General features: G+C 34.4%; 1 protein-coding gene across 1 annotated transcript in view; it reads left to right on the plus strand.

Annotated features, from left to right (window-relative positions):
- The window catches only part of PHF14 (PHD finger protein 14), a 138,269-nt gene that overhangs the window by 21,338 nt on the left and 102,200 nt on the right, over positions 1-14,731 (plus strand). The window contains exons 5-9 of the mRNA XM_087821184.1: positions 3,235-3,394; positions 8,100-8,211; positions 11,249-11,386; positions 13,577-13,723; positions 14,342-14,612. Coding sequence (XP_087677310.1) covers positions 3,235-3,394; positions 8,100-8,211; positions 11,249-11,386; positions 13,577-13,723; positions 14,342-14,612 — 828 coding nt within the window. The remainder of the gene's footprint in view (positions 1-3,234; positions 3,395-8,099; positions 8,212-11,248; positions 11,387-13,576; positions 13,724-14,341; positions 14,613-14,731) is intronic.

Below are 14,731 nucleotides of genomic sequence, written 5' to 3' on the forward strand. Positions count from 1 at the left end.
ATTAATCCATCTGAAATGGATTTTATGTTTATAAACTTTTTATTTTATATTTACCTATATAAAAATTTTTTTCCATAATCACATTGAAGATGCACTTTTGGCATATCTTACTCAGAATTAGATAGGTAAAAGAGAGCAAACACTGTTTTATGGTAGTTTAAATTCTGTTTTGTATGGAAGGAAAAATGATTTAAAAATGTATTTAGTCACTAATTAAAATAGATTCGAGTGGATATTAAGTGCTATAACTTTGGTCTAGAGCTGAGTAAACCCAATAGGTATGGAGGAAATATGGGGAAAGTGGCAGGTGAAAGGCAAGGGAAGAATCCTGTAAAGGTGATTACATGATATGGGTTATTTTTCAGCAGCAATGAAGCTGAAGAAGAGATACTTATCCACTTGCTGGATGTTTTTTGAGCTTGCATGATACCAATTTTCTAGCTTACAAGTAGAAATTTTCCAGGAGAGACTCTCAGAATCATTTTGGAGGTTGTTCCTAGGTGGTTAAATCTCTGTGCAAATGTTTGCTATGTGTGTAATATATTCTTCTAAAAAGTAGAATTGAAATTTTGCTTTATTCTAAAAAAGTGAACTGCTGTGATTTACCTTGACTTTGGTGAATGAAAGGAATAAAATGGATAGCCCCTTGGGGCTTTATTATTTTGGTAATTGCCGCCTTTGTGTGAATACAGATGAAAGAACTGGTTTCACAGGGAACATTATTTTGTAAAGAAAATAGATTTTTCCCCCTTGCATTATTGCATAATCCTTTGAAAAAGCAGACTGACTATTTTTATTTCGTTTTATGATTTTTCTTTAAATACAATGTTTTGCTTACTGTTGCCTTTACTGAAAAATTGTCTTTTATGGGTGACAATCAATAATAACTGCTTCCAAAAAGGAAACTATTTCCTTTTAATTTTATTTTTCATTTTAAAAATTTATGTATATCAACAGAAGTGATGAAGATTACCAACCACAATTTAATGATATTAAAGAAATTAATGAATTCTGATTACTTTGCTTATCTGGTATACTCTAGTTTCTTTAAAATCTTTTCTTTGGCATTCTTTTATGTGACTTCTACATTATATTAAGTTTCACTACTATAAAGCCATGACTAGCTTAATGATGATAGTAATTGTTGGAGTTTTTGAGGCAGCTTATGTAAATCATAATTGCAAATCAGCTTTTAGTTTTCTGCCTACTAGATTATTTTAATTATAGTCTGTATTGAATAGTAGTAATGTATGAATGAAATATTTACATATGACTGTTGACCTATTAATGACATCTAGTAAATTAATGGTACTTTAAAATTATTTACTAGTTGTATGTCGTTCTTTTTTCTTTCTGAGTGATTTGTTTGACTCAGCATTTACTTATTTACATAGTTATTTATTCATTTTAATTTGGGTATCTTTGGTGGTTGTAAGAAAGCACCCTCCAATATAGGCCCTTTTTGTCTGTTTAGTGTATAGTCAGTTCAAACAATCACATGACCTTACATTGGATATATAAACTTACTTAAGTGGTGAAGCCTTTTGAGAGATGATCATTATTTATATATTTTTCTCATAGTGGATTATCTAATGTCTTCATTTTATGGGCCGTGTCCTGGGATGGTTGATACTTGACTATCTGTAGAAGCAACGAATGTATCTTGAGAGGTAATACATGTGTTGGAAGATCAGAAAAATGCCCTAGCCTAAAGATCACAAGGGCATACATCTGGACCAGAATTAAGTTGTAATCCATTTCAACTGTAGGTGCATTAAATTGCTTCTCTAAGGACATTTTAACTTGAGGGGCATGTCTTTCTTTCCAGAAGAAGAGAAATTGGATTATATAAAGGTGTGTGTCCAGCACCATTTAGGAAAAAGAAAGTTATTTAGGAATCACTGTTGTAACCAGAGAATGATTTTTATTGTAACTCATCACTAGAACAGGATAGTTTTTTATAGTCTGGGTGAAATTATCTCTCAACTTTCCAATTCCCCTTTACTGGATTCCATGATCATCAGCACTTTTTGGTGCCAATACATTCTTCTTGGTATCTTTATACTGAGAAAAAATTATTCACTATAGATGTGACATCACTTCCTAGTGAATTTGGTTGGTTTGTCAGGTACTGAGAGCCTCATCAATGCTGAGTTTATAGACAAAATTGAGTTTTAGGAAATTTCATGATGAAACCTGATTTTAACAAGATGTTGACAGTGTTGTCCTGCCTGAATTTCCTGTTGGCTTACATCTTTGACATCTAATCTACTTTTTTTAAGCTCAAGACCAGGGAAAATCTTTTTGATTTTATACATATTTTACACAGATCTGAAAACCCAAATAGTAACCTTAAATATTACTTATAATTTCAGACGTATATTTTAGTTAATAAGGAAACTTCTTGCTTTTGCTAATTGGGAGGTAGCTGAAGTATAACATTCCTACTCTAAAATGTAAAGTACTATGCTAAAGTTTATTTGTTATGTTCATGAGTATCTTAAAGATTTTTATCACATTAACTCCTTTCAGAATAGGAGTTATTAGTGAATGAGAAGAGGAATATTTTCATTCATTTCAGTTATAAATAAATTTTTATAGAAGATAGAATTATCAATGTTTAAAAAGAAAAAAATACCTCATATAGCTAGAGGTTCCATTTGTGAATGGAACTCAGCTTGTCTGATTCTAGTCTGAAGTGTTCAAATGTTCTGTAGCCCTTCTTAATACTTACTTTACATTTATGGCTATATGGAGTTTGTTTTAAGCTGCCACCTCCAAAATCAGATCTGAGGCTTTTTTGTTTGTATGTTTGTTTTACATGAATGTGATCATCTATGTATATTTTAATGTCCTATACAAAGGGAGCTAAAAAAATATTTACTAATCAATAGTTCCTAGGCTCAGTCTGATATTTTATTAGTGAAAACTCATATTTAAGTATTTTCAATTAAACATTTTTAAAAGAACTGTATGTACATTTTCCACTTCCTAATGCTTTTCCAGTACGTCTAAAACTATTTTAAAAAGTCATTTATTTTATTGCGTATACTATAGTAGGTGAAAAAGCATTTTTTATAAAATGATTTCATCTTTGTGTTTTGACATTAAAATCATCATTATAAACTATTTTTTCAGAATTTTGCTCTACTTTCCTTCTCTTTTTCTTTTGTGATTTTATAAATGTAAGTTTAAAAAAACAAATTACTTAATCATACTTTTCTCTTTTTTTAGGTTGCTATGGAGTTGATGGAGAGAGTGACTCTATTATGAGTTCAGCTTCTGAAAACTCCACTGAACCATGGTTTTGTGATGCCTGTAAATGTGGTGTTTCCCCCAGCTGTGAACTGTGTCCCAATCAGGATGGGATTTTCAAGGAGACAGATGCTGGAAGGTTGATGTCATAATTCTTTTGGGTTAATATGCCTGCTTTATAATGTATCTGCTTCTGACTACTGTGTTCTTTTACTCTGATTTTCTGTGTTTTACTTCCTTTCATTGGATTGCATTTTTGTATCTTCTTGGCACTGAGTAAATGAACAGTAGGCTAAAGATCAGAGCGGGGAGGAGGAAAGACCATTTATTGAGTACCTCCATTTGCCTTTATACCCATTAGCCTATTTAATCCTAATATTAAACCTATGGTAGGACATGTTATAGTTTCTGATCTTATAGGGGTAGCACCTAAGGCTCAGATCATTTAAGTGATTTTAATTTTCTCAAAACCACAAGCTGGTCCAGTTTGAACCCATATCTGGTTTGACTCCAAGAATATATCAGGAGACAGAACCTACATAGTGATTTAAAAGGGGAATTTGAAATTAAAGCATTAGTAAGCTATGATAAAAAAGGAACCATAACATATAAAAGAACTCTGAAAGATTGGAAGGATAACCCCCTTCTCCCAGGCTGGGATTCAGACCTTGCTGGAGAAGGTGTAGTTGCAGCCATTGGTTGGTAGAGACGTTTGCTGGTTTGCCTTGGCCAGAACTAATCTGTGGTTCTTGGCGAGTACAGATGGCTGAACACAGATTGCAGAGGGAGCCAGGGTGCTATATGTGGTGTCTATGTTGCAAGGGCCACAGAAAAGAGATCTCCAGGCGAGGCCTGCAAGGTCACTGAGGGATGATGCGTGTGGCTGGGGCAGGGCTCTGGTGGATGCCCTCCTCCCTACCCCCATCCCTGCGGAGAAGCCCTTTCCTCCCACAATGTCCTCCAGCACCCTAAGGGAGCTGGGCACGTGCTCACTGTAAAGCAGAAACGCCTGCTGAAGGGCTTCTGTCCCTTCTTGCAGAGCAGATGTGGAAAGGTGGGTTTGGAGCTGAGGCAATAAATTGTTAACTGGCACAGACCTCTGTTCTTTTCACTATTGTATTCATACCCATCTTGATTATCCCCTGCGAGCAGTTGTCATCAAAATAGTGTTGACATCTTTCATGTTTTTCCTCAGGAGACTCCCACCTTGGATGGATGACTGAAATGTAAGAGTAGTCCCTAACTTTTTGTATTTTGTGGATTACTTCCCACTCTCACCCTTCCTTATAATAGGGGATGCTCCATTTTTTATTTTGTCACATAAGGGTACTTCAGTATTTTTATCAAATGTGTGTAATATTTTATCAAGAACAAAACCTATGCACATTATCACCCATCATTTCTTATATTTTAGCATTGGAAAGGATAGGATACATTGTGTCCCAAAATAAAGGATAGGATTTTAAATAAAATAAATGTTACTTTAGTAAAGTAAAAAATGTTTTTCTTACTTTCCCCATTTTTGCCTCAGTTGGTACACAGGCCCTTGAGGAATGTTGCCATGTCACGTTGTTGGGACGTACTCTACCATGAACTCTCGGAGCACCTTGTGTGTTGATGTCTAGGAAAAATGGCTAACCTTCTTACCTCCTCTTCCTCACTGCCCACCCAAAAACTAAAATAAAAGAAATACATAACAAATGATATGATGTATTGACAAGAGTCTGTGGTATATATCATAGACATGGGCATCATTTTATGTTTGGACTGACTTTGGCCTAGAATTAGGGAGTATAGTACTGCATTTAAAGTGTGTGCTTTCAAGTTGGACTACTTGTATTTGGGTTCTTGTCTTTTCTTAGTAACTCTGCTTTTAGTCAAGTTACTTAACCTTCCTGTGTCTCTGTGTCCTTAGCATTTTTGAGAAGATTAAATAAGATGATTCATATAAAACAATTATACAGTTTCTGAAACATAAGTGCTCATTGGATGTCTCTGTAGTTCGGCTGCTGCTGTTGCTGCTACCGCTGTTACTTCCGCTATCACTAGTGCTTTCTTATTAAAAATATTATCCTCCTTATTTAAAATAATCTGAGTACCCGCTGCATAAATCCTTTCTGGTAACTCTTCAGTTCTGCGAGTTGAAGTTTATGGTGGTAAGTTGTGGCGAATAAATAAGGCAACTTTGGAAAACAGGGAGCTTCCTTTCAGGGAGGAGAATTTTTTTGTTTTGTTAATAATTTTAAAGTTCTATTGGAAAACTTTAAAGTAGCTGTCCCTTGATGCTATCACAGTCCACAAAGCCACTGGTAAAGTTGTGAATGAAGAAAAGGGAGGCCTCTTTAACCATTTAGATTTACTGAGAGATTTTTGTATTGGCTCCTGTGGACCTCGCATCTCCCTTGATTGTGCAGTCTGGCAAAAGTTCTTTTATACTGTTCGACCAATTTATTTATGTTTATGTCCACACTCACCTATAGACTATAGTGGAAATTATAGGTCTTAAAGCTTGAAGAATGTAACACTAGCTTGATCCAAGGCATAAAACATAGCCAAGAAGATTTGACAATACATTTAGTATTCTAGCTTCACACAGAAAACAGGGGAAAAGAAAGAACAATGAATAGAAAGTATTAAAAAAGTTTTGAAATTGATCTCTGTCACATGGGCTAATTAGACTTGTTTCCCTGTTTCTGATGGTAGCCACCAGTTCTCCATAGAAAATGATGGGACTGGATGTGAGAAAACCATGAGTATATTCTTGTCATTAAATTTTTCATTTCTTGGAGTATTTTACCCTGTCTTAAGAGGTTTAATAAACCTGATTATGGGAAATACTAGACATACTCTAATATCTAGAGATAGCATGCTAGGCACCACGCTGCAGCACTTCACATTCATTATCATGACTTCCAGACTGCCTGGGGTGCTCTTAGTAACTAATTAGTGGATGAATAAGTAAAGGACTGAAAATAACATACTGGAAGTGAATTTGTTTTATATGTTGTAAAGGCACGACAGATTCAAGGCTATTCGGAATCAAACTTGATAGATGAATATAGTTCCTATTCTGAAATGAGTCTTTTGAGATGTATCTTTCTACTGAGTTTGCTTTATTAAAATATGTGAGTTTAAAAGAATCTATCAATAGTTTCTATGCTAGAATGACAATTCTGACTCTTCATTTTTTGGTGGTTTTATGTGGTGCTTGTTTTCTGCTCCTTTCCCCAATCAACATCTGTCATCATAGCTCCAACCAAAATGGATGGTAAAGTAACAAGGAAGATTATTCCTTTTTGATTTCCCAATTTGCCTTAATTACAAAGTTCTAAAGCATGTGCAGCTAAACAATGAACAAAAAATCTTTTATAACAGGTATCAATAAGGACCAACACTGCCTCAGCTTTTTGATCTGCATTTTAATAAAGACTCATGTTGGCATCCTCTCATGAATGGCTGGGGGGAAGGATACACTTGTATGCCAGTCACACTGAAATGGTGATTGTATCTGTAACGCTTGTGTAACTTGTACTAAGACATTTTAAGAAGGTCAGTCTGCATCAAGCAGCCAGCTGTTGGGTTTATCAAAGATAAACTCCTGTAGAGTACAGCAGCATTTAACACACCAGTGGAGCATGAAAAAACTGCTCAAATTAAATTGAGAAAGCTGCTTGTTGGAGATGTGTATCTTTATATTGAACTCCACAGGATGCATTTGGGAGGTTGGATTAAAACATTCTATCAAGAAAAATCTCAAACTTTGGAGTTTTTTCTAATAAAAAAGATAATTTTTAAAGATGTGTAACTATTTTCCCCGGTACTTCTATAAAATGATTCTTAGTATTATTTATTTAAAACTCATAGTGCATCACAAAACAGAACCATGTAGCAATCATAGCCTCTAAGCTGTGATAAAGGAGAAGCTGTTGTTAATATATTCACAAGGTTAAGAGAGATTTGCCCTCTCACTTTTACCCTCTTTCTTACGGAAGTGATATAGATCTATTTAAATATCAAAGTCCAATGATCCATATTTTGGTTGAGAGCAAAGTGAAACTGCCTAATATATTACAAAAGGTTCAGAGCAGTTAAAAATGACCAGAATCAACCTGATTTGTTCTTTTTCGTGTACTGAAACTTTGAGCATTCTTTGTTTAGTGTTGCTGCATCATTCAGATTTTAAAAAAATTTTATGTGGGGGATATAAGTTTTAATATGTAAGTTGTGTTGTTAAGAGATGAGTGAATGAAATATGACTTCCTTATATTATTATAACTGTTTTGTACAGTTTTCTAGCAGTTAGCTTTAACCTGGGAAGAAAGTGAAAATGCATACCAAAAATTGTTTTAAAATATGTCCTTAAGGATTATCTAACAGCCTTTAGAAAAAAAGTAACAGAAACAATTTTACCTAATTACTGCAGAGTAACTTCACAGTTCTTAAATTAGGATTCTTAATTCTCAAAGTACTTAAAATAATGAATGTGAATACTTTTTCATGCGTATGAAAATGATGTTTTGTTTCATATGAGTAATGGTTTGTGCAAATATTTAAGACTAACAGATAAATGCAAAGTGCAGTGAATTTTAAATGAAAGGTCATTGTTAATTCAGCTTTGACTAAGCAGATAGAAAAGTAGTGCTTATTTTAGTCACTTTTTCTGTAACTAAATGATAATATCCTATATGTGTTCCATATTCTTTAGTTTTATGTCTGAGATTTTGAAATCTGACCATAGAACTCTTTCAGTAATTATTTGAGATGGTATATATTTTATGTGTATTTTCCATGTGGACATTTTATAAAAGGGTTTGATAGAAAAATTGTATGTTCTCTCCTTGTAGATGGGTTCACATTGTTTGTGCCCTGTATGTTCCTGGAGTAGCATTTGGAGATATTGACAAATTACGACCAGTAACTCTAACTGAAATGAACTATTCCAAATACGGTGCCAAGGTGAGACAGTGTTTTTGATTGTCTAAAAGAGAAAGTTTTTACTTACTAGTTTACATGGCTTTTTACTTATATTGACCACAGAGATGCTTTATTAGTAATCATGCTGTTTGTATAACAGTTAGCATTATGTCATTTATTATTTATAGTAATTTTCTCAGAAAGCTAAAAATGTATAAATTCTTCCAGGTATTTTTAATTTAGAATAACCTGTGGGGGTAAAGTGGTAATTGATACTACTGCTATTTCCCTGGCATTTAACACACTGCCTAGTATATAGTGAGTTTCCAGATGAAATCCTTATTTTTTTTTTTTTTAATTTTTTTTAAATATATCTTTATTGATTTCAGAGAGAGGAAAGGAGAGGGAGAGAGAGAGAGAGAGAAACATCAATGATGAGAGAGAGTCATTGATTGAGCCCGCAACCCGGGCATGTGCCCTGACCGGGAATCGAACCCCGATTGCCTGGATCCTAGGTCGACGCTCAACCGCGAGCCATGCCCGGCAGGGCTGAAATCCTTAGTTTTAATTAGTTGGGTCAAATACAAACCTAATCTCTGATTTTACTTTGGAAGTGGAATTTATCAAAATTGTGAAAAAGAGTAGAGGAAGCACTCAAGGACTGGTTTTATCGTTACGACTACATAACCCTACATAACCTGCTGAGCAAATGATTCTCAACCTTGATCATAAATTGGTTTTTGTTGACTGACCTTTAGGATTATCAATGATAAAAATACCCACTTACTAATTTAAACTTAGGTATATAATTACTACAAACTTCCTGGAATACTAGAACTAACTGGGCACTTCTGTGTTCTCTTTTCATTACTGTTTATTGGGAAATTGGGAAGGAAGACTCTTGAATAGCATCCGTAACATATTAAAGGTGAGGTGGAGAATTCATAGATTGTTGGGAAATTTTTATATTGAACATTTAGAAATTTGACAGTTTCTGCTATTTATACTCAGAATATATTCCTTTGGCTCTAACCACCACCATGCTCCCCCTGCCCCCCTGCACTCCAGTAATTTTGTGCTTTAGTTTGGGTAATGTTTGTTAAACTATTCACAGCTGCCCCCTCCATAATTAGCTAAAGCCCCCAGGGAGAAAAGCAGGCCCAACCACTGCACTTACTTTTCTGGTCTTCAGGTAATTCTGCACTATCTTGTTACCTCTCTGATGCCTTTAAGCTATAGTGTTAAATAACTGTTGTCCACATTTTCTAGTTGAGCCACACTAATACAAATTACCTAGTCCACCATTATTGGAAGTAGAAGTTACTACTTTTTGATAGCAGCTCCATAATTCACAAGCACAGAGCTAGAAGGGACTAGCTTGAGTCATTTTTTAATAGGCATACATTATGATCACAAATATAAATCTAGAAACAAAAAACAGTAACTAGACATTACTTCATATAAGTGAAGTGAGCAGTGACCTCCAGACTGAAGAGTTATTAAATGCCCAGTTGTCAGTTGACTTTTTCATTATCACTTGATTCTGTTTTGAAGTATTACTCGGAAATGGGGTGGAGAATTTTGTATTCTCCAGCTCATCTGCAGAATCTAGCAGTGTTGTGAATTATAGCAGGGACAGCTCTTCTGGACCACATTGTCTGCCTGTTTCCTAATCCTGAGTACTTTCTCCCTAGTGTTCTCAGTTGCTTAGTTCCCTAGCATTTTAAATGATTTAGGCAATTGAGGAATACTCCATTTTCTCTGACAGGTTGTTCTGTACTCTTATAACACTTTATCGTTAGGGAAGTTTTCTTTGTGTTCACTCTGACATCCCTTGCTCAATTTTACCATATTACAATTTGGTTCTAGTCATAGTATTGACATCCTTTAAATAATTTAATTTCTCTCTTTCTCTCCTGCCCTCTCTTCTTCTATTTCCTCTTTCTCTTTTTTGGTATCAAGTTTAGGTTACTGTTTGCTGGTATTTCATAGCATACACACTATTATTGGAAAAGGACCCTTAACTAGGCAGTAGAGTATCAGGATTTGGGAGTGTTTTCACATCGGTACCCAGAGTCCTATTTCTGCTATTTTCATTCATTGCCGATGTGTCAGTCTGCTGATGTCTACCCAGTCGGTAGTCACTAACTGTTATAGTACTGTAATGATATTTTTAGTACCTACTGAAACTTTTTGCCCTTTATATGTTTGTCATATTTAATTTACTTAGAATACATTTAGTACTTCCTTGTCTACTGGCAGTTTTCCACAATTTAGCAAGTTTTTCTTTTATAAAGATTCCTATTTCCAGAGCAGTATATATTTTGAGACTAGATTTTTTCTCTCTGTAGTTAAGATAGTTAAAAAGAAAAATAGATAAATTTGGAGGGGACCTGGGATATATTCAGCAGTTTATACTTTTAATTTTACCATTTCCCTTTAGTATATAGAAATAATATAAATAATTGGCTATGTTGTATATCACTTAACTTAGACCACTTTTAATTCTCTTAAAGATATTTTTTAAATGCATGATTTCTTTGTAATGCCTAGATCTTTTGGTGAATTTTCTCTGACTTTTTATTTATTTTCATTCTTTTCCCAAGCAGCATTATATTGTCTTACCCAGTGTAACTTAATTGTTAAGAGCATCAACTGTAAAGTAAGATTACCTGGTTTGAAGACTGGTTTCCAGTTATTTCTTGTGTTATTTTGAGTGGATTCCTGATCCTATCTTCACCTCAATTTTCTCATGTGTAAAGTGGGAATACTTATATTACCTCATTCACATATTAGTGTGGAATATTGTGAAATGATATTAATATATGTAAAGTGCTTAGAATAGTGCCTAGCACATGGTAAGCCCTCAAATATTATTATCATTATTATTATGTCAGTGGAAATTTGGTTTATTTGAATCACATAGAGAATTTTTTCTTGGCTTGCCTACTGTTATTGTTTGTATTGATATACTTACTATTGGTTCACTTTTTGTATTTTGTGGATGCTTTGTATGAGAATGCTGTCTTCATTCTGGAAATATTTGTACTCTGAGCACTTTCCTGTTATTCCAATGTAGGAGTGTAGCTTCTGTGAAGACCCTCGTTTTGCTAGAACTGGAGTTTGCATTAGCTGTGATGCAGGGATGTGCAGAGCCTATTTCCACGTGACATGCGCCCAGAAGGAAGGTCTGCTTTCAGAGGCAGCAGCAGAAGAGGTAGGTTTATGTAAACCTATAGTTGATGAATATGTTTGTGAGACTTCTCATGACTCCATTATATCCTACAATAGGTATGCATCGTAAATTAAACTTACAAGTTTATTCTTAAAGGCTTTGCCTAGATCGCTGGTCTAAAACTTCAAGAGTTAACAATATACGGCCCTGGCCGGTGTGGCTCAGTTCATTGTGTGTTGTCCCATGCACCCAGAGATCACTGGTTCCTTTCCTGGTCAGCGCACATGCCTGGGTTGGGGGCTGGATCCCCAGTAGGGGTCGTGCACAGGAGGCAACCAAAGTGTCTTTCTCACATCTCTGTCTTTCTCTCTCTCTACCACTCTCTCTGAAAAGCAATGGAAAAAATATCCTCGGGTGAGAATTAAAAACAAAAAGAGTGGGCAGCTTTCTTTCAAGGGTGTGGAGATTTCACACACCTCATTGGCCAGAACTTACCACATGGCCATATCCAGCTGCAAGGGAGGCTGGGAAAGAGTGTTCCCAGCAGGGCAGCCATGCATCCAGTAAAAACTCAGAGGGTTCTAGTACTAACTGAAGAATTGGAAAGCAGTGGTTTCTACAATAGTTAGTATTTGCATAATATATCTGTTTCATTCTCTAAACAAGATTAATCCCTTGGTCATGCTAACCGTAGAATTAGGGTTTATTGTCCCTTAATCCAAAATTAACTGATTAAAACAAAACAAAACAAAATTACTTGGGCTACTTACTCACTTTCAGATATCTTTTAGAACAAAGGTGGCTGATCTTTTTCCTAAGTCTGGCTTGGTCCTAATGTTTAACTCACCTATGCAAGCATGAATCCTACCTGATAACTCAATTTCAACCTTTCCTACTTTGAAACAATGGACAAATACTTCAGATCTTTATTTCCATTTAGCACTTTCTGTCACCAGGATTGAGAGCATGTCGTGAGAAAGCAGATGTGTTTGTGTGTGTGTGTGAATGCAGTCTTCTATCGACATTTTTGTATTTTATTTTTATAGCTATATGAAGAAGTTATTAAGTCCATTTCATTAATGAGTTAACAGAGGCCCAGAGATGTTTAGCAACTTGTTTGAAGCTACAAAACCAGAAAATGGTGGAGCTAAAACTTGTAACTAGGGTTTTATATTTCTAAATCCTGTGACCTTATCCACAGTGTTACAGTCTGACATCTGTGGATATCACACTAAGTGCATCATATATATTCTTTATGTTAAGGACACCTTAGATTCTTTTTTAGTTATTATTTCTCTTTCTATTCTTTCTTATTTTTTTTATTTTTATTTTTTAGTATCATCATTTCTCTTTGGGTTGTAAACCTCACCCCACTACGAGACCCTTTTACTATAACTTAGATAAAAACTATGTGGATAGCTTATCTTTACCTCTCCTCCTTAAGACTACCTGTCATTTCATTAGCAACCACATGGTAGTTTTTTTTTTAGGCTATGTAGTTAAAAAATATTTCTGTTTTTGATAGAATTATTTATTTTATTTTATTTTATTTTATTATTTTATTTTATATTTTATTTTATTATTTTATTTTATTTTATTTATTTTATTTTTATTGTACCTTACTCTTTATGAATGAAAAATGTACCCATTGCCATTAAGCTAGTACCATGAAAGATGGCTATGAGAGCATTGTATTTCCATTTAAGGTTTTAGGGTTATATAGAGGTAAAGGGGATACCTAAAAGTGTTTTATTGACAGGGCCTGGCCTTCTTAATTCATTTTTGTCCATGTATTGCTAGCCAGTTAGAAATTTCCCTCTTATCTGTGTTGGCTAGTTCTCTATTTTCTGAATATATTATTGTTTTATAATACTAATCTATATATGCATAACTTTAATAGTTAATGATAATTTCCACCTAGATTATTAAAATATTATTTATCTTAAAAAGGACCTTTTTAAGGTATACAAGTATAATTAAATATAATACATAAGATTTGTTTTAAGTATGTTTAAATCTACAAGGCCCTTTAAAGAAAAAAATTGTTAATTTGATGTTGATATACAGGATTAAGTTTCTAAAGAAGCAGTTTTTATCACTGAATAAATTACTTTTATAATTTATTTTAGAAATAACACTGTTGGAGAGTCTTTAAAAATTATCTATTGTGTTGGGGTTTTTTATGACCTTTTGGAGTAAAAAATGTTCACTTTCTCCCCGTTTTTGATATAGGATATAGCAGATCCATTTTTTGCTTATTGTAAGCAACATGCAGATAGGTTGGACAGAAAGTGGAAGAGAAAAAACTACTTGGCTCTACAGTCCTATTGTAAAATGTCTCTACAAGAAAGAGAGAAGCAGCTATCACCAGAAGCACAGGTATGGAATTTATGCCAAACTCATGCTTATTCTTTTGAGGTTATGTATTTCCGACCTCGTGGGTGTTTGCCACTGGCATGTAAAGTATAGTTATGAAATTTAGTTACTTAGGAAATGGGTTGTCATTAAGTTAAATGGCAGATATAGTTTGTGGCTAAATACATTGCTCCTCATCTAGTCATCAGAGCAGCCATTTATAAAGCATGTTTCCAAATTCATTGAAAAAATGTGGCTTAGAAGTAAGTATTCTATGAGGGCAGTATGTTGACCACATCTTTTCAGTCTGTTTTAATGTTTATACAAAGGATTTGATCAGTTTGCCCATCATTTTAAATGTAAGTATGGACACAGTTGCATTTATTAAGAAGAGAAACCACAGCTTAATAAAATTAGTCTGTGACAACTCTGATCATAGAATAGAAGAGTTGTTACTAGGAGTAGACCTAATTTACTGTAACCCAAGAATTATACAGTGCACCTTAAGGACCACGGATAGATATAATTGCCTTGATACAGGGAATTCTGTGTTATCTTTACTTTCTCTAAGCACAGAATTAAAAATTATAAGGAGTCTATTCCATTTTAATATATTTTAAAATTTGTATACATTTTTTATAGGCAAGGATCAATGCCCGGCTTCAGCAGTATCGTGCCAAAGCAGAACTAGCCCGATCCACCAGACCCCAGGCCTGGGTTCCAAGGGAAAAATTGCCCAGACCACTCACTAGCAGTGCTTCAGCCATTCGTAAACTGATGCGGAAAGCAGAACTAATGGGGATCAGTACAGATATCTTCCCAGTGGACAATTCAGATACTAGTTCTAGTGTGGATGGAAGGAGAAAGCACAAGCAACCTGCTCTCACTGCTGATTTTGTGAATTATTATTTTGGTCAGTATAGACACTGTTATGTGAACATTTTCAATGAGAACAATTTGTTAATGAAAATATTTGGTATACTGTCAATTTTTAATTCATTAGCCATGCTGAATATATCAAGCAAAAGCATG

Source organism: Miniopterus natalensis, chromosome 10 (assembly GCF_054644295.1).
Source record: "Miniopterus natalensis isolate mMinNat1 chromosome 10, mMinNat1.hap1, whole genome shotgun sequence".
In the NCBI taxonomy this organism is placed as follows: domain Eukaryota; kingdom Metazoa; phylum Chordata; class Mammalia; order Chiroptera; family Miniopteridae; genus Miniopterus; species Miniopterus natalensis.